Source organism: Coregonus lavaretus (assembly GCF_964263955.1).
Source record: "Coregonus lavaretus genome assembly, chromosome: 2".
Taxonomy (NCBI): domain Eukaryota; kingdom Metazoa; phylum Chordata; class Actinopteri; order Salmoniformes; family Salmonidae; genus Coregonus; species Coregonus lavaretus.
The window spans coordinates 68,608,863-68,629,704 of record NC_139989.1 but is presented as its reverse complement, the minus strand read 5'-3'; the positions used below and the strand labels follow the sequence as shown (position 1 = coordinate 68,629,704).

General features: G+C 43.7%; 1 protein-coding gene across 1 annotated transcript in view; it reads left to right on the top strand.

The window, feature by feature from the left end:
• The first annotated feature begins 10,900 nt into the window (after positions 1-10,900).
• The window catches only part of LOC311104914 (WW domain-containing adapter protein with coiled-coil-like), a 54,806-nt gene continuing 44,864 nt past the window's right edge, over positions 10,901-20,842 (top strand). Inside the window, exons 1-4 of the mRNA XM_084146890.1 lie at positions 10,901-11,096; positions 11,290-11,323; positions 12,123-12,315; positions 20,359-20,453. Of these exons, the coding sequence (XP_084003016.1) occupies positions 11,056-11,096; positions 11,290-11,323; positions 12,123-12,315; positions 20,359-20,453 (363 nt within the window). The 5' untranslated portion in view covers positions 10,901-11,055. The remainder of the gene's footprint in view (positions 11,097-11,289; positions 11,324-12,122; positions 12,316-20,358; positions 20,454-20,842) is intronic.

Sequence of the window (20,842 nt, the reverse complement as noted above, 5' to 3'; positions counted from 1 at the left end):
TTCCCCTGTGAGGAGGGAAGGTCGGTAACAAAATCCACCGAGAGGTGAGACCAGGGTCGTTGTGGAACGGGCAGGGGTTGTAACTTACCCCTGGGCAAGTGTCTGGGCGCCTTACACTGGGCACACACCGAGCAGGAGGAGACATAAATCCTCACATCCCTGGCTAACGTTGGCCACCAGTACTTTGTGCTAAGGCAGTGCACTGTCCGGCCAATACCTGGATGCCCAGAGGAGGGTGACGTGTGAGCCCAATAAATGAGCCGATCCCGGACCTCGAGCGGGACGTACGTCCGACCCACCGGACACTGTGGAGGGCTAGGGTCGGTGCGTAATGCCCGCTCGATCTCCGCATCGACCTCCCATACCACCGGTGCAACCAGACAGGACTTAGGTAGTATGGGAGTGGGCTCAACGGACCTCTCCTCCGTGTCATACCGCCGAGACAGGGCATCTGCCTTCCCGTTCTGGGACCCAGGGATGTAAGTGATCTTAAACACGAACCGGGCTAGAAACATAGTCCACCGAGCCTGGCGAGGGTTCAGTCTCCTAGCTGCCCGAATGTATTCCAGGTTACGGTGGTCAGTCAGAATGAGAAAAGGGTGTTGAGCCCCCTCAAGCCAATGCCTCCACACCTTTAGGGCTTGTACCACGGCTAACAGCTCCCTGTCCCCTACGTCATAATTACGCTCCGCCGGACTGAGCTTTTTCGAATAAAAGGCACAGGGGCGGAGTTTAGGTGGTGTGCCGGACCGTTGTGAGAGAACAGCCCCGATACCGGCTTCAGACGCGTCCACTTCCACTTGGAATGGTAAAGCGGGATCCGGGTGCGCCAGCACTGGAGCCGAGGTAAACAGGTCCTTCAGTCTCCCAAAAGCCCTGTCCGCCTCAGCTGACCACCGCAAGCGCACTGGACCCCCCTTCAGAAGGGACGTTATGGGAGCTGCCACCTGTCCAAAACCCCGGATAAACCTCCGGTAGTAATTCGCAAAACCCAAGAACTGCTGCACCTCTTTAACCGTGGTTGGGGTTTGCCAATTACGCACGGCTGACACACGGTCAACCTCCATCCTCACCCCTGACGCAGACAACTGATAACCCAAAAAGGAGACCGACTCCTGAAAGAACAGACATTTCTCGGCTTTGACATACAGGTCATGCTCCAACAGCCTCCTCAATACTCGGCGCACCAGGGCTACATGTTCGGCCCGGGTAGAACTGTACACCAGAATATCGTCTATGTACACGACTACTCCCTGCCCCTGCATGTCCCGGAAAATCTCATCTACAAAGGATTGGAAGACTGATGGAGCATTCATTAACCCGTATGGCATGACGAGATACTCGTAATGACCGGAGGTAGTACTAAATGCCGTCTTCCATTCATCGCCCTCTCTAATGCGCACCAAGTTATATGCGCTCCTGAGGTCCAATTTTGTGAAGAACCGTGCCCCGTGTAATGACTCCGTCATAGTCGCAATCAGCGGGAGTGGATAACTATATTTCACAGTAATCTGATTGAGACCGCGGTAATCAATACACGGGCGCAAACCTCCATCTTTTTTCTTCACAAAAAAGAAGCTCGAGGACGCGGGTGAAGTGGAGGGCCGTATGTATCCCTGTCTCAGAGACTCGGCAATGTATGTCTCCATTGCCCTCTTCTCCTCCTGTGACAAAGGATACACATGGCTCCGCGGGAGCGCAGCTCCTGCCTGGAGGTCTGTCGCACAATCCCCCTGTCTATGAGGCGGCAACCGCGCCGCTCTCGTCTTGCTAAACACGAGTGCCAGATCCTCATACTCGGGAGGAATGTGCAATGCGGGCATTTGGTTCGGACTCTCCACCGAGGTCGCCCCTACGGAAACACCCAGACACAGCCCCTCACACTGAGCAGACCACCCCTTTAGAGCCCTCTCTCGCCACGAAATAGTAGGATCATGGGTAATCAACCAGGGAAGCCCCAGCACCACCGGATACGCAGGAGAGTCGATCAGATAGAGCTGAATCGTCTCCTCATGACCCCCCTGCGTCTCCATCCTAAGTGGCACTGTGACCTCCCTAATCAACCCGGATCCTAACGGACGACTATCTAGGGCATGTACAGGGAAAGGATTATCAACCGGAAGGAGGGGAATCCCTAACTCTACACAGAATTTGCGATCTACAAAATTCCCAGCTGCGCCTGAATCTACTAGCGCCTTATGCTGGGAACGAGGTGCAACCTGTGGAAAACAAACAGGTATGGTTATGTGTACGACAGAAAGCTCTGGGTAAGTGGGGCACCTACTCACCTGGGAGGACTCCCCAATGTGTGGCCTGCCTTCTCCTCCACCAGGAGACCCTCCCCAGCACCTAGCCGCGGTGTGCCCTCCACGGCCACAGTTGGTGCAGGGGACGGCCCCCCTCGGGCTCCTTCTTCTCCTTCCCCTAGCGCCAGCACCTCCGAGCTCCATAGGGCTCGGCTCGGAGGTGCTGGAGGGTGGAATGGGCGACCCCCACCTGGGACGCCCGTGGGTAGCGAGCAGGGTGTCCAGCCGAATGGCCATGTCAACCAATTGGTCAAATGAAAGCGTGGTATCCCTGCACGCCAACTCTCTGCGGACGTCCTCCCGGAGGCTGCAGCGGAAGTGGTCTATGAGTGCCCGCTCATTCCACCCTGCATCTGCCGCTAGAGTCCGGAACTCCAGTGCAAACCCTTGAGCGCTCCTCATCCCCTGCCGGAGGTAGAATAGACGCTCCCCCGCCGCCTTCCCCTCCGGTGGATGGTCAAATACTGCACGGAAGCGGCGGGAGAACTCCGCATAGGTGATAGTAGCGGCGTCTATTCTCCTCCACTCGGCGTTGGCCCACTCCAACGCCTTGCCGGTGAGACAGGAGATGAGGGCGGAAACGCTCTCGTGTCCCGAGGGCGCCGGGTGTACGGTGGCGAGGTAGAGTTCCACTTGTAACAGGAACCCCTGACACCCGGCAGCGGTGCCATCATATGCCCTCGGGAGCGAGAGCCGAATCCCACTGGGTTCCGGAAGTTGGACAGGCGGGCTGGCCGATGGTGATGGAGCGGTCGGTGGGGGTGTGGGTACCCCGCTGGTCTCCCAACGATGGAGGGTGTTCATCACTCGGTCCAGGGCGTGCCCGATTTGGTTGATCCTGTCCTCCTGACCACGAAGGCGCTCCTCGATGATCTCTGTGGGTGCGGGTGCTCCTGCTGATTCCATAGAGATGGTGTGTAATTCTGTCAGGGTTGAGTGTAGAGGTAACGTGGAATCACACGCAGGACACACAGAGATTCGAAACAGATGTCTTTAGTGGAGTCCGAAATATACAAGCCCAACACGGCAACAGGCCACAGGCGAAACAAACGCACACTGGTAAGAACCAAAATAAAGTGCGCACAACGTGCAGGACTCTCTCAAACAAAACGAAGTACAGAGAGCACAGAACAGCGAACCAAACTACACGTGACATCGAAACAATTACACACAACACCTGACCAAACACAAGAGAACTAAATAGGACGCATAATGAACACTTAACAATGAACAGGTGTAACAAACAGACAAAACCAATCAAACATAGAAACATAGAACGGTGGCAGCTAGTATTCCGGAGACGACGACCGCCGAAGCCTGCCCGAACAAGGAGAAGGAGCAGCCTCGGCCGAAACCGTGACAAGAACAAAAATCCTACTTTGAAGTTTCTTAACTTCACTTATCCTAATCTGCAGATTATCCATTACAAAACATCTCTATACACTCTTTAAAATCCTCCCTGTAGGCTCATAGTATTTTAACAGTTATTAAACATTCTCTTTTTATAGAGACTCATAAGATTTTAACCTTAACTTCCTCCCAGGGGGCTCATAGTATTTTAACAATTATTAACGTTCTCGCTAATGGAGACTCATAAGATTTTAACCTTAACTAACATATTTCCTTACAAAAAACAAAAATCCCTGTTCTCAACCAAAACATATATATGTATATATCTCTAACATAAATCTTATCATAACATGAGTCGACACACAGCTGAAACACAACAGAGACGTCTTTATTTATTTTAATTTTTTTCCGCACACACACACAATTCAAGAGGAATGCATCCGTTCCTACGGTCCTCTAAAGCATGCTACCGTCGTTCCTTATTTCTCATAGTTCCTTCCTAAATTTCTGCTACCTCGAGTTTGCAGATATTCAATGAGAGGTTACTTCGAACATATACCTCGTCAACTATATGTCGAGGGGTAACATGCAAATGAATGTATCTACCACAAACTCCAGTTCCCAGAACTGACCTTAAAAATCAACCTAGTGAGTTTTCAGGATTTTCGGCCCATCCTAATGATCGCCTCGTTTGAGGGCTTCCGTAGATCAACGACGTCCTAATTAGTATACATTTTTCCTTAGTTCCTGGCCTTATTCCTTCATTCTATTATTTTTCAATTTTATTCAAGACAAATATCCCTGTGCCCAGTGTTATCAATTCCTATAGACACTCCCCCCTGTTTGCGTTGTTTTCAACGCAAACAAATTTAGACATTTAGAACGGAATCTTATCCCACAGCAAATAACAGCAAAGTGCAAACATAAGTCTTTAAACGGTACATCTCCTCAGCGCACACACCCACATAAGCAAACGAACCGACCAGCGCCCAAAATTGTGAGAAATCTCACCTTATGTGCCGGCGTCTTGAGTGGGAGTCACTTCGTAGCTCATGAATGGAACGCTGGAGAGACGCAACACGTCCCAAAGGTCCTCGTCGCCATTCTGTGGTATCGAAATAACGATGCGAATTATGCTGTGATGACAAGAAATCCGCTGACACTGTCCTTGATTATAATGGAGGCAGAATCAGGAGATCGAAGGGAGAAGGATTTAGTAGAGGGAAGAGATGATAGGATGGAAGAGGAGAGAGTAGCGGGAAGAGAGCGAAGGTTGCGACGGCACATTACCATCTGAGTAGGGGCAGAGTGAGTAGTGTTGGAGGAGAGCGAGAGAGAAAAGGATACAAAGTAGTGGTCAGAGACTTGGAGGGGAGTTGCAGTGAGATTAGTAGAAGATCAGCATCTAGTAAAGATGTGGTCAAGCGTATTGCCTGCCTTGTGAGTAGGGGGGGGCGGTGAGAGGGTGAGGTCAAAAGAGGAAAGGAGTGGAAAGGAGGCAGAGAGAAATGAGTCAAAGGCAGACGTAGGGAGGTTGAAGTCACCCAGAACTGTGAGGAGTGAGCCATCCTCAGGAAAGGAACGTATCAAGGCGTCAAACTCATTGATGAACTCTCCAAAGGAACCTGGAGGGCGATAATTGACAAGGATGTTAAGCTTGAATGGGCTAGTGACTGTGACAGCATGGAATTCAAATGAGGAGATAGACAGGGTCAGGGGAAAAAGAGAGAATGTCCACTTGGGAGAGATGAGGATTCCTGTGCCACCGCCGCGCTGACCAGATGCTCTTGGGGTATGCGAGAACACATGGTCAGATGAGGAAAGAGCAGTAGGAGTAGCAGTGTTTTCTGTGGTAATCCATGTTTCCGTCAGCGCCAAGAAGTCGAGGGACTGGAGGGTAGCATAGGCTGAGATGAACTCTGCCTTGTTGGCCGCAGAACGGCAGTTCCAGAGGCTGCCGGAGACCTGGAACTCCATGTGGGTCATGCGCGCAGGGACCACCAGATTAGAGTGGCAGCAGCCACGCGGTGTGAAGCGTTTGTATGGCCTGTGCAGAGAGGAGAGAACAGGGATAGACAGACATATATGACACTACAAGCTTGGCACACCTGTATTTGGGTCGTATCTCCCATTCTTCTCTGCAGATCCTCTCAAGCTCTGTCAGGTTGGATGGGGAGCATCGCTGCAGAGCTATTTTCAGGTCTTTCCAGAGATGTTGGATCGGGTTCAAGGTGGGCTCTGGCTGGGCCACTCAAGGACATTCAGAGACTTGTCTTGAAGCCACTCCTGCATTGTCTTGGCTGTGTGCTTAGGGTTGTTGTCCTGTTGGAAGGTGAACCTTCGCCCCAGTCTCAGGTCCTGAGCTCTCTGGAGCAGGTTTTCATCAAGGATCTTCCTGCACTTTGCTCTGTTCCTCTTTCCCTCGATCCTGACTAGTCTCCCAGTCCCTGCTGCTGAAAAACATCCCCACAGCATAATGCTGCCACCACCATGCTTCACCGTAGGGATGGTGCCAGGTTTCCTCCAGACGTGACACTTGGCATTCAGGCCAAAGAGTTCAATCTTGGTTTCTTCAGACCAGAGTATCTTGATTCTCATGCTCTGAGAGTCCTTTAGGTGCCTGTTGGCAAACTCCAAGCGGGCTGTAATGTGCCTTTTACTGAGGAGTGGCTTCTGTCTGGCCACTCTACCATAAAGACCTGATTGGTGGAGTGCTGCAGAGATGGTTGTCCTTCTGGAAGGTTCTCCCATCTCCACAGAGGAACTCTGGAGCTCTGTCAGAGTGACCATTGGGTTCTTGGTCACCTCCCTGACCAAGGCCCTTCTCCCCTGATTGCTCAGTTTGGCCAGCTCTAGGAAGAGTCTTGGTGATTCCAAACTTCTTCCATTTAAGAATGATGGAGGCCACTGTGTTCTTGGGGACCTTCAGTACAGTAGACATTTTTTGGTGCCCTTCCCCAGATCTGTGCCTCGGCACAATCCTGTCTCGGAGCTCTACGGCCAATTCCTTCAAACTCATGGCTTGGTTTTTGCTTTGACATGCACTGTCAACTGTGGGACCTTATGTAGACAGGTGAGTGCCTTTCCAAATCATGTCCAATCAATTGAATTTACCACAGGTGGACTCCAATCAAGTTGTAGAAACATCTCAAGGATGATGAATGGAAACAGGATGCACCTGAGCTCAATTTCGAGTCTCATAGCAAATGGTCTGAATACTTATGTAAATGTAATATTTCAGTTTTTGTTTTTTAATATATTTGTAAAAATGTCTAAAAACCTGTTTTGCTTTGTCATTATCAGGTATTGTGTGTAGATTGATGAGGATTATTATTTTTTAAATCCATTTTAGAATAAGGCTGTAACTTCACAAAATGGGGAAAAAGGGAAGGGGTCTGATAACTTTCCGAACACACTGTATATAATATAATTATTTACTTCAAGGGTCTTAAAATTCCTAATCATTTAGCTAAATGATCCTTGGTATGTGGACGTGGAACCAACGTGGATAGACATTGAATTGACATCTGTGCCCAGTGGGAGTGCTTTCACAGACTTCACAGATCCCCCCAACACACTCTACCCTCTCCAACTCGCCCAGCGCCTCAACAGATCCATGGATGACGCAATCGCCATTGCACTGCAAATTGCCCTCACCCACCTGGAAAAGAGGAATGCATATGTGAGGATGCTGTTCATCGACTACACCTCAGCCTTCAATACCATAGTGCCCTCTAAGCTCAGAACACATAGGCTAATAGTAGGCCTACTATTTAAATAAATAAATGAGGCTGTCAACTGAGTCAGCTTTTTCAGGTTTTCGCTCTCAAAGTCACACATTTTATTTTATAGAAAAACAACAAAATTGGATGTTCTAAGTCCACAACAATGCTTAAACCACATCAGGAGACCACTTTTGAGGTCTGGGAAAAATGTGTGTTTTATTTATTTTTTAGTTCAAGTGCACATGCACTGTTGTTTGGTTAGCGGTGTTTCTATAGTGCACATGAGATATAAGTGGTGCAGTGGTCTAAGGCACTGCATCGCAGTGCTAACTGTGCCACTAGAGATCCTGGTTCGAATCCAGGCTCTGTCGCAGCCGGCCGCGACCGGGAGACTCATGGGCGGCGCACAATTGGCCCAGCGTCGTCCAGGGTAGGGGAGGGAATGGCCGGCAGGGATGTAGCTCAGTTGATAGAGCATGGCGTTTGCAATGCCAGGGTTGTGGGTTTGATTCCCACGGGGGGCCAGTATAAAAAAAAAAAAAATGTATTCACTAACTGTAAGTCGCTCTGGATAAGAGCGTCTGCTAAATGACTAAAATGTAAAAATGTAAATGTAATATAATTTGCAAAACAAATGGACACTGGATTGATACAAATATTCATGATATCATTCTGCCAGGTAGGCATGGGCTACTTTGTAGCTAGTTAACATTTAATTAAGAAGGTTTTTGGAAAACCCTTTCCATCTATCAGAGGATGGTTAGGTCTATCATTAGCATCGCTATATTTTGTCTTGTTCCGTAGTTGTTTGAAACCTGGACGCTTTACTTCATATTATGAGGCATGTCTTACCTTGCTTCAAAGTAGGCAAGCCAAACCATAGAAATGTTGAGAGAAGTATTGGTTTTCAAATCAAATGTATTTCTTTGTCTAGCAGCCAAAGGCACTATCCTGGTCATATTAGCAACCCATGATAATTGTTGCATCTTTAGATCTCCTCTCTTTAAAAATGTATAGTGGATATTTCCATCTCTGTACATGAAACCGCTCGCATGTGCGGGCTGCATTTTAGAACAGTGTTTTCTGCTAATTGCATTTTGGAACATTCGCCAGTGTGCACATTAGTGCGCTTAAAATGTGAAAAAATAATTTAATATGCATCAGTGGGGATTAAGAAGTGAGTATAGGCAATGTCCACTGAAAAACAAAGTGGGCATACAGCTTATACCTCCGTATAGCCTCCGCTACACCACTCTTGATGCCTGCTATCTACCCGATAGCTGCTACCTGCCTAATACCTGCCTCGTCACTCACCTAACAGCTTACCTTCCTATGGGACGACCTGCTTCTTGCCCTCAACTCCACACCACATAGCTACCAGGTTCTACTTTATTTTCAGGGCTAGGCTGGTTGACTGGAGCCTTGTATACTCATCTGAACAGGTGTTCAAAGGGTGATTTGATAGTTTCTGATCTACCCCCTGGGAAAGACCTCATCTTTCATTATTTTATTTGTTAAGCACCTTGAAATGCATTTGTTGTAAGAATTGTGCTATATAAATACAGTTTGATTGATTGACTGACTGACCAAAACATTAGTTCCTACAACTACACAATACAATCTTTATTTATTCATGACACAAACATGTGTTCTCAATAAACACTTGTAAATCGTGATTTATTTTGCTGTTATCACTAAATTTGTCACGATAATTTACATACACGTCACCAAACTAAGTAGCCTATTTATTTGTATGCTGTATGAAGCAATTATAATTGCTTCTCCTTTTAGGCGTTTCAATCATGAAAGTGTAGCTAATAATGCAACATCATGTTGAATTTGTTTTAACTCCTGTGAAATTCATAACGATTGTCTTAAAAGGCAATATTCATAAACTTCAAGCACTTACGCATCTTGACCATTCCCACTTTGAAAGCCTTAGATGGCTCAAAGTGGAGGAGAGAGTCTCTCAGATTAAATTGTGTCTTGTACATAAGATTGTCCACAGTATGGTCCCCAGGTACCTATGCAACTACTTTAACTTGGTAGGGGATAACCATAACTATTCCACTAGAAGGAGTGAAACTGACGTTGTTCCTTTCAGATTTAAAAGTGGTATGGGGAAATAAACATTTTTATTCTCAGCTGCCATTCTTTGGAATAGTCTTCTGAAGAATTTGAAACGTATGACCTCCAGAGGTAGTTTCAAGTTCTCACTGAAATAATTGTTAAATAATAGCATGTCGCAAAAGTGAGTCGTAAGATTATAGTACGTGGCTGAGAAGGTAATGCCCGGGATAGCATATGGTCTGCCTTTTGGGGCCTGTTGTTTATCATATTGTGATTATCTTGTGTATATTAGGGATTGTTTTATATATTAAGGGTATGTGAGACAAGGGAGATGTACCTGTCCACAGTTGTTTATTAGGAAAGGGAATTGTACAGATTATCTCATGTTATGAAACAAACAACAACTTTGTCTGTCATTGTTTGTTGCCGCTACAATTGTCACCTAACATTGCTCCATCCCCCCTTCCCTCTTCAAAAGGACCACAATGGAAATAAGCTTTTAAGCTTTATTGTATTATCCTTGATGATTTTCTTAAATTGTATGTGGAGGAGTCACCGGCTGGAGCGCCCTTATGTATGTATTTAAAAAATGGTCTACTAAATTAAATAAATAAATCAATAAAGCATTGCATGAGTCTACAATCAGCTTGTTCCCGAAATTAATCAACAAAGAGAGCTCCATACTGGGACCTCCTGACCCATAGTGGAAATCCATTGTGCACCAAAGTGCTGATGCACATAGCTTCTTTTGTCCATGGCCCATCGGCTCTCTCTTCATTCTGACCATGCTCACAATATGTAATTCACCATATCTCCACCAATCTGTTCAGACAAGGATATGTTTATTTCTCAGAAGGTTTACTTTGCAGGCAGCAACAGACAGGTTGCTTTAAGAGCCTGACACTGTGCACCTCTCTCATGATGCCTCCTCCCTCCTATGTCAGCTAGTCAATTGAGGACATGGGGCTTATGGGGTCACATATGAGCTACATCTGTATCAGACCTGGGTTTCTTATTGAAATGGAAATGAGATTTGACATAGAAGTACAGTACACAACATACAATTTAACAGGTCAAAATATGTGTTAATGCAGTTCCACAAATACCCAGCAGGTCGCACAAGAGGTCCACAATAGAAGCAGGGAGATTGCTTTGAGAACATACTCGAAATACTAGATACCTACCAACTACTCTGAAAGAGTGTATTTGTGAAAAAGACTGACAGACGTGCCGGTAGCTAATAGACCTATTTTGGTGCATGAAAATGCCACTGAAGTGTACTGTTCTAAAGTAATCCTTGTTGTTGTTTATCTGAGCAACTTTGCAGCGTCAAAAAATAAATAATCGCAAACCGGATGATGGCAGCGGAGTTTAGCGCCGCAGTATCCCGGATGTACTGGTGGGAGGGGGGACTTGCAGGCTGAGCTTCACCTTTCGGTAGATAGGGGCATAGCTAGTTGGTGTTTGCGAGTGGGAGATGGACCGAGAGCGTTCTTCCGATTAGCAACTGAAATACTCAGAACTAATTAAATAATAGAAGGGGTTGCTGAAACAAAAAGAAAACATAACTTAGTCCATCTTTCACATCCACTAACACGGCATTGATGGTAATGTATGCAAGGAAACAACCGAGACTCAGCGATGGGTAAACAGCTCTAACGTTACTTCTATTCAGATTTTCCTTCTCAGTTTTGACAATCCGCCATTTTTATTTTAATCAAAATAAGTAGAAACTTATGGAAGCTATTCAGCTGTTGCAGATTATTGAACTGTTTTTTAAAATTTAGTATTGCTGTTTGAGTTATCATCTTTACAACCTGTTTCTTCTTTATTTTTAGGTGCAACGACCGAAGGGATTCACAGCCCTACCAGGTACTTGTTAGCTAGCAACAAATAAGATTAAAATGGATACTCTAGTGCAGGCTTCTTGAGTACTACAGGCCTTGGTGCGGAAAAAAATCGTAAAGTAGCAAATTTCCTTTGAATTTGAACAAAAAAATAATGCTGTATGTTTGTTAACATTACAATTATGACCGGTAGATTGTATAGATTCATTTAAACGTCGAACTTTGCCTTGTGAACACATTTACTAGCGAGTTTTATTGGAGCCCATAGTTAACTATAATTCCGGCCTATTCGTAATGTCACAGCTCGCGCGATATAAGAGACTGAGCAAAGTTCAGAATTAGGAAACATACATTTAGTTAACTAAACAACGTTCATGTTGCTAGCTACCAATATGGTATAATAAATTAGGTTTTCTTTACAAATGAAGAATGAACGTAAAACGTTAGTCGCTCGCTATCTACGATCGCCATTAACGCAAACGTTATTGTAAGACAGAAAAACACTTGAATTAGCAGTCTACCACAAATCTATTGATTTCAAAATGTGGTGTTGAACCCAACATTTAGTTTTAGTCTTACATGCGCAGGGTTTAGCTAATCAATTGCCAATGCCCATCCATGGAGCCAATAGCTTGTGACGTAGCCACAGCTGATCTAGCTAACTACAAGATTAAGTGACGACTTTTTTTGATTTTGCTAGACATTGTAAACACATTTTCATGGCCTTCGTGTTATTTGGCTGCATATTTTTTTGGTTAACAAGCCTTCGTGCTATGCAACTGAATCGATTGCAGTTCCAGAATGTATTTGATTTGTGTTTTCAGACTCTCAAGTACTCGTCGAAGAGTCACCCCGGTGGTGATCACCGCCATGACAAGATGCGAGACACCGCAGATGCCACTCCGCCATGTAAAATGCTTAGGCGATCTGACAGTCCTGACAACAAACACATTGACAGCACTGGGCATGGCAGGGCAAAGGCAGTCCACGCGCAACGGGCCAGAGAGAGGGATGGAGGTGAGAAATGCATATAAGATTAAAACAAAACAACCAGTTAAAGTAGCTAACAACCAGTGTCTGACCTAGTTTCTCCCAATGCTAATTTTACTACTGACATGTATTTGGCATTAGTATTACATTTACATTTACGTCATTTAGCAGACGCTCTTATCCAGAGCGACTTACAAATAGATGTTAAGCTGTATGGTGTAGGCCTAGTCTGAAATATTGCGTTGTTGCTAAGATCAAGCATATGTGTAAGTCGCTCTGTATAAGAGTGTCTGTCTGCTAAATTACTAAAATGTAAGTGTAAACAGTACTTTCTCTCAAATTAGGTTGCTATTATAGATCTGAAGCACAAGGCAACAGCTCTGACTAGGAGTTGTGAGACTGAGAAGTAGTGTTTGGTCACATGCCTTACATTTATCTTTAAAGATGCGCTATGTAGAAACGCTCCACCACTTCCTGGTTGCTAAAATTCTAATGGTTTGCCTAATTTCAGTTTGTGACAAAGCAAGCAGTAGAACATAATTGTACCATCAAAACCGCTGTGAAATATATTTTCCATAACCAAAAATATTGTATATTCCTCTGTTTGATGCTGGTGTACCAAAGTAAAAGACAAAAATGTAACTTCTGACGGGGAAGCATAGAAATAGCACATATAGAACAGATCTACCGCTTCTTAGACTTGCTTTCAATGGGAATTAAAGATCTATAACTCACATTTCTATGTGAATTTGGTCTGGTCACCCAAAAAGTTACATATTGTAGCTTTAAAGTTTGGTGTGGTTAATTGGGCAACCATTGTTGTGATTCTAGTGGACACATAGCAAGCCACATTTCTCAAATGGTTTAAGAACACACTTATTGGAAGTGAAAGACTGCTCAGTGCCTCATATGTGCTGCTTCGCATACCCATAAGACGGCTAAGAAATCAAGCCAATCATATCAGCCAGGACAACACAGGTAACAAATCATGGCAGAGGTGTAAATCATAAGACCGAACAGCTAACACAATCAGAAGTCTCTGTCTAAATCATATTCTTATCCTCTCCCTTCTCCTGTTTTCTCTGAGGTTGGGCTCTGTACAAGGTTAATTTTCCCTGGTATTTTGATCTTGAATTAAACACTTAAGTTACTCTACCTTCTGCATTGTCAAACGGTAGTCGGGTGGCACTATCTAGGATAGGTAAGACTAGACAATATTCTGAGTGCTGTGGTGAAACTAGACAATTCTCAGATTCATGAAAAGTAGCTAGCTGGCAGAAGCCAGCTCTGTAAAGTGCATCTCCTTCTTGAACTAGCACTTCATACCACAGTCTGCACTAGTCAGCCTGCTCATTGTACACTGAAACACTCATATACTTACCTAAAACAGTGTTTTGAATATAGTTACCAGTTGTGCCTTGTTACAGATTTGACATGTGATATCTGTTAGCATTGAGTTTTTCATCCCAATTCTGAATATGTCCATAACCAACAATTTGCAAATGCACACTATCAACATTGACTAGTTTAGTCAACTATTAGCCCCTTTGGATGAATTTTAATGCACAGGTAGCCTCTTTAACCTTTAAGAATAGTATTCACACACCAACTTTGGAGACTTGGTCATGAGATAACAGCATTATAATGTTCAACCTTCATTTCCCATTGTTGTCCTCTGTAGCTCAACTGGTAGAGCACGGCGCTTGTAACGCCAAGGTAGTGGGTTCGATCCCCGGGACCACCCATACACAAAAAAAATATGTATGCACGCATGACTGTAAGTCGCTTTGGATAAAAGCGTCTGCTAAATGGCATATTAAATTATTTTTTAAATTTTATACTGTACTTCTGGTCTGCTCTGTACCTGGTTAACTCTAGCTGTGCATTATTTAATTGGTAGTGTGTTTGCCTATTTCTTGCAGGGCCTAAAATTAACATCTGCCACCTGACAAATGCGGGTAGATTTTGTCATTGGCGGGTAAGACGTCTATTTCACCAGCCATGTTGGCGGGTGTTCAGGGCACCACAGTGCGAGGATTTCGCAAGCATTTGTGAATACAAATAGTCAAGTATGATCACATTTATAGCCAAATAAATGCTGCAGTAGCTGTATTCAAAGTATTTCTGTGGTTTTGTTTCATAGTTGGTAACTTAATTGCACAAAGTCAAAGAACTACGAATCCTGCTATAGCCTATCCACCTCGCGCTGCAACACTGCCTGGCTTGGGGCTGTGCGCACGTGAAGAGCTGAGTGAAAGTTCATTTCAGGCCCTGATTTCTTGGCTTCGGTCACTCTATCAAAATTGGCTTCCCCCTACCCTACCCTGACTGGAAATCGGTCATCGTTTGTCTTGACCCACAATGAGAATGGCATAACCAACCTAACCTAGCCAGACATGTATGACCAGTTTATAGATTAGAATACTTAATCAATATCTAGCCGAACATCTGTGGCACATACACTATATGCAAGGGACATCTGGGCCTATATTCATAAAGCGTGTCCGAGTAGGAGTACTGGCCTAGGATCAGGTCCCTCCTGTCCATGTAAACTAATTCATTACGATCTAAAAGGCAAAACTGATTGTAGATCAGCACTCTACTCTGAGACACTTTATGAATTCAGGCCCTGAATTAAGCCCCCCTCTGATAAGTCAGTGCACGCTGAGGCCTTGCCCGTACCACCGTAAATACTACACCGAAGGAAGCATGCGTAATTACATATGATTAAATGCATGACAGTAGTTGACTCATCGTTATACACTGAACAAAAATATGAACGCAACATGTAAAGTGTTGGTCCCATGTTTCATGAGCTGAAATAAAATATTCCAGAAATGTTCCATATGCTCAAAAAGCTTATTTATCTCATTCTGTGCACAAATTTGTTTACATCCCTGTTAGTGAGCATTTCTCCTTTGCCAAGATAATCCATCCACCTGACAGGTGTGGCATCAAGATGCTGATTAAACAGCATGATCATTACATGTGCACCTTGTGCTGGGGACAATAAAAGGGCACTCTCTAAAATGTGCAGTTTTGTCACACAACACAGTGTCCAGTGTGGCTCAGTTGGTAGAGCATGGTACTTGCAATGCCAGGGTTGTGGTTTTCGATTCCCACGGGGGACCAGTACAAACCAAAATATGAAAATGTATGCACTCACTACTCTAAGTCACTCTGGATAAGAGCGTCTGCTAAATGACTAAAATGTAAATGTAATGCTACAGATGTCTCAAGTTTTGAGGGAGCGTGCGATTGGAATGCTAACTGCAAGAATATCCACCAGAGTTGTTGACAGAGGATTGAATGTTAGTTTCTCTACCATTAGCCGCCTCAACGTCATTTTAGAGAATTTATAATAATAATAATAATAAAATGCCATTTAGCAGACGCTTTTATCCAAGGCGACTTAGTCATGCGTGCATACATTTTATTTTTTATTTTTTTGTGTATGGATGGTCCCGGGGATCGAACCCACTACCATGGCGTTACAAGCGCCGTGCTCTACCAGCTGAGCTACAGAGGACCACAATTTGAATTTGGCAGTATGTCCATCCAGACTCACAACCACAGACCACGTGTATGGCGTCGTGTGGCCGAGCGGTTTGCTGTTGTGAACAGAGTGCCCCATGGTGGGGGTATGGGCAGGCATAAGCTGCGGACAACAAGCATAATTGCATTTTATCGATACAAATTTGAATGCGCAAAAATACGGTGATGAGATCCTGGGCCCATAAAAAAGAAAGAAGAAAAAAGGTTATCTAACCAACAGCTGCATATCTCTATTCCCAGGCATGTGAAATCGATAGATAAGGGCCTAATGCATTTATTTCAATTGAATGATTTCCTCATATGAACTGTAACTCAGTAAAATCAATGAAATTGCTGCATTTATATTTTTGTTCAGTATATTTATTCTAGGTAAAACATGCTGATGACATACAAGCTCAGCCTGTGAAAAACTCACTTCACTTCTTAGACCCCTTGTAACTCTATAGGCCAGAGTTTGGGAAACCTTGCTCTAGGCCTACATGTTGCGAGACGTTATTCTGACAAGTGCTAGGAAATGGCAGTGAATTTCTGAATTGGACCCCTGAAGTTATGCATACATTCTTTCCCTTGTTTTCCAGCAATCTCACTGTTGGTAGGAGCTAACTAGCGTTCACTCCATACTGTTACCAGGGGTTGCAACCAAAAGTATATTCTTGTAAACTATGGCATGAGATGTGACTGAAAATTTAAGGGTGGGGAGAAGGCGAGAGAGGGTTGAGGAGCAGGCTTGGCATCTTATGACATGCATTATCTGAATTAGGTCCACACGTCTTAACTTTTTGTAGTTAATAAATCCAATGTGAAAGGTGATGACTAGGCCTGTAGTATCCTTAACTAGCATTGAAAAAAGTGAATCCATTATTTTCTAGCTAATAAAAAATCTATCTTCATGCTTTTAACTTCAGTACAGTAGCCTATGCGTTAGAGGGGGGAGGGGCAGGTAGCCTAAACACACACACATACACACTGGCAAAGATTTTCAGCTTGCAGGCAGATGCTAGGATAAGTTTGAGTGACAGTGTGCGTTTTGTGACTAGAAAAAAATGCCTGGAACGTAAAGTTAAGTCATTTAGCAAGTTTCCATGCTTTTAAAATAACTGTTCTGTTCCGGAACAGTATGGATCACTTTCGTTCCGTTTCTGTTACTTGATGAAAAAAAAGTTATTCCTGTTTTCGGTTCTGTTCCCTGAACTGGTTCCAACCCCTAATTGGCCCTGTGTGTTATAGCCTGCCAACCATTATATTGTTCTCCATCATGCCATATAACAAACAATAGATGGCCACAGCACCTAGGCCTACAGCACGAGATGAGGAGTTAACTTGGTGTAGGACTAGGGCCCTGTTAGGATACTTTTAAAATGTTGGAATACTTCCAGAAATCACTCATCTGACATGACATTAATTGTTAAAAGCAACGCAATGTCAAGCTTGCAAAAAAACAATCTAGTAATGTCAGCTCAATGATCACTTCAAGGAAGGAAAGATGCATGTTAAGAGTATTCAAACAGTGCCAAAGTTGGTAGACTAGACATTGACAACTACTTATTGCCCCATAGTCTCTATCATGCACAAACTAAGCCTCAATGTTCTGGTTTTCTGGTCAGCCATGAGGTTTTCAAACCTGTAATGCAGTGTCACCATCTTCAGGGGAACATAATGAATCCTTAATTGAATCCTTTTTCAGACTGGGCCATGTTAATGTAAAGACCGCAGTAGTCTAAAATAGCTGTTAGCTAATTCTGAAAAGATTAATGTTTTGTACAGTTAAGGGTATGTCTTGCACAGAATACTTATCAATGAACAATGGAATGAAATACAAGAAACACATTTCAGAAGTTAAACCATCCTTCTGTGAGTTGCATCTGTGGTCTGAAATAAGGATCCTGCCCATTTCAATCGGTCTCCTAACATGAGTATCTGCAAATGTTCTATTCAATTTTGATTATCACAACATTTCTTGCAAAGAAATAGTTGCCAATGTCATTATTTTATAATGTCTTAGTTGTTTTGATTGTTAGCTTTTGGGCTGGTGGAACATCTTTTGATAAAGCGTACGTCCACACCCAACATGCATCGCCTTATTCACCGATTTGTCTCCAATGACAGTGAACATTTGCTCTATTCCAGTAATGGCACACCTGAGTCACGTAATCAAGGGCTTGATGATCAGTTGATTAATTGAATCATTTGTGCTTGTACTAGAATAGATCAAATAAGTGGGTTGGCTGGGGGTACTCTTCAGCCACCTGTTGATACCCTTATCATTTGCCACACAGATCATGTTCAGGGTCGGAAATTAACTTTTTGGGCCACCAGCCACTGTGGCAGGTAGATTAAAACAAATCTACCAGCCACTCAGATTTTTTACCAGCCTAAAATCACAAAAGAAACTGTGCATGCTTTCTAATGTTTCAAAAACAAATGTTTTACTAGTAAGAAGTATTGGGGTATATTGCTTAATTGTATTTTATTTTTGTGACCTGCGTCTTAACTAATGTATGTTAAAATACATAATTTTAGATCCAATAATAAAAACAACTGAACATCAACAAAGTGCCTGCCCTGCCACAAAATGCTGCGTGATACTGCTTATTTATTATTATAGTTCAGGGCTCTACGCTGACATTTTTTAAAAAGGAGTACATGATGTGCTCCTAAGTAGAAATGTAGAAGTATACAAATCTAGGAGAACAATGGCTAAAAGTTAATGAATAAACGTTTTTGGCAGTGATCCATCAAGCACAATCATTAGGTGAGACAAAAATGAGCTATAGGAGGCTACATGCAAAATGTAACTCGAGCCCATGGCAGCAGGATGGCCCAGTTGTTATGGAGCCGAAAATACATCAGGGCTTGTATTCAGAGAGTGTGAAAGCAGGAGAGATGATCTAGGATCAAGTCCACCCTGTTCATCTAATCTTATTCATTATTATCTAAAAGGCAAATATTATCCTAAATCAGTACTCCTACTCTAAGAGCCATAGGGCTCTGGCCAAAAGTAGTGCCCCACATAGGTAATAGGGTGCCATTTTGGACACAACCATTGACATTCTTTAGGGGTTATCCTCTCTTAAGTTAAGTGCTTTTCAGTATCCCCTATTATTCTCACTCTCAAATGTCCACTGCTGTTAGCACAGATATGCCATAGCAAATAGGTCCTCTGGGCTATAGCTTGCCTTTTCGTTTCCATAGATATGGGAGTATTTGTGACATGGCTACTTCCTCCACCTGCTGCGTTTGGTGATGCCATGTCTACATCCCAAATGGCACCCTATTCACTATATAGTGCACTATGGTCTCTGGTCAAAAGTAGTGCACTATATAGGGATTAGGATGCCCTGGTTCCCTTAGGCTTCTGCCTCTGACTCACACCTGCCCCATGGGACAGGGAGCTCTCTCTCTCACAGCAGCCTTCCTCCTCCCTCTGGGCCTATAGCCACAGGCAATATGGCCCACTCAGTGTTAACACAACATTGTATCTGCATCACAAGGAATTAAAAGGGGGGGGGGAACGTACGAGATACAGCACACACTCATCTATCTGCTTGTGATGCCACTTTTTATTTGGCATTGGTTTCCAGTAAAACTGTTAAACGTAAGGTTTAACTTTTGAGTTTGTGAATTGGAAATATTTGTATTTTCCTCTAACTGCTTTCTGGATTTGCAAGCCAGTGCTGTATTTTTGATAAGCTTCATATTGAGGTAGCATAGTAATTTAAATATTTTACCTTCACAAATGTTTTACCTTCACTAATTTTGATTAGCAGAGTGCCTCTCAGTCAACCTCTGCCTGTTAGCCTATAAACTACTTCACCTATGCCTCTTTAGTTTCAAACCTTCTATGTCAATACAACTTGGCAATCAGTATTTGTTCACATTTCAAAAGTTAATAAAAATGGTATGAATTACATTATTCCAAGACCATTGCAATTCACCTCTAAAAAAACATGTTGGTCATTTTGTAGCCCCACATGGGGTAGAACACAAATGTTCTAACTTTTTTATTTGCCATGTCAAATGTTGAACCATGACCTTTCCATGATGCTTATCTGATTTTGGGGATGCCTCTGAGTTCCAGCTGCTAGTTAAAATTATTCTAGAAATAGATTGCCAGATTCAGTTGTGCATTACCATCAGTAACTTTGTTTACAAACTGTACACTTGTTATTTTGAAAGTGGTCTACTTGTAAGGTGAGTGCATAGTATTTCTACCCCAAATTAAATACTGCAATGCAGTTTTCATTCCAATTGAGCCACTGGTTTCTTCTTCTGATTGTAGTTGGATGCCCTTATCAGTCAGTAGTGATACTTATTAAGCTGATGTCTGGCTGACGTATGCCAAGCTTACCAAAATAGTGAGAAAAAAAGTAAGGCTACCTTGAGACAATGTATTATCTTGAGTTTCAATTACACAGACTGAATGGAACAGATGAGAAAGGACCTTATTGTTCCATATCTAGCGATATACTTACCTATTGGTTGAATAAAAACGATCTACTTTTTTGTTCTTTCTAGGGACCAGTTATTCTCCACAGGAAAGTTCACACAACCACAGCACCAATCATAGCAGCTCCAATTCACATTCGAACCCCAGCAAGACATCAGACGCAGTAAGTACAGTACACGCTTACTACCTCTCTGTGTTGTTGATGTTAAAGCATGGTGGACTGGGATATGTCCCAATAATCTCTCCTTTCCTCTGAAGTGTACACTTGTCCACTTCCCTGCATGGATTTGAAAGGAAATGATTGGTTTTAAGAAATAAGGTGCAACCTCCCTTTAGCACATGCCTACAACAGTCCAATGATTTTACATTTGTGGGGAGGAGTGTATAAGTGCACACTTCAGGAGAAAGGAGAGAATATTGTGACGTTTCCCCGAGTGGGACTCTACAGCCAGACACTGGACCAGACCAGGGTTTGTATGTATCAAGCATCCCAGACAGGGTCCGACATTAACGGTTGTCCGCTGGCCTGGGGCCAGGAAAAACATGTTGGGC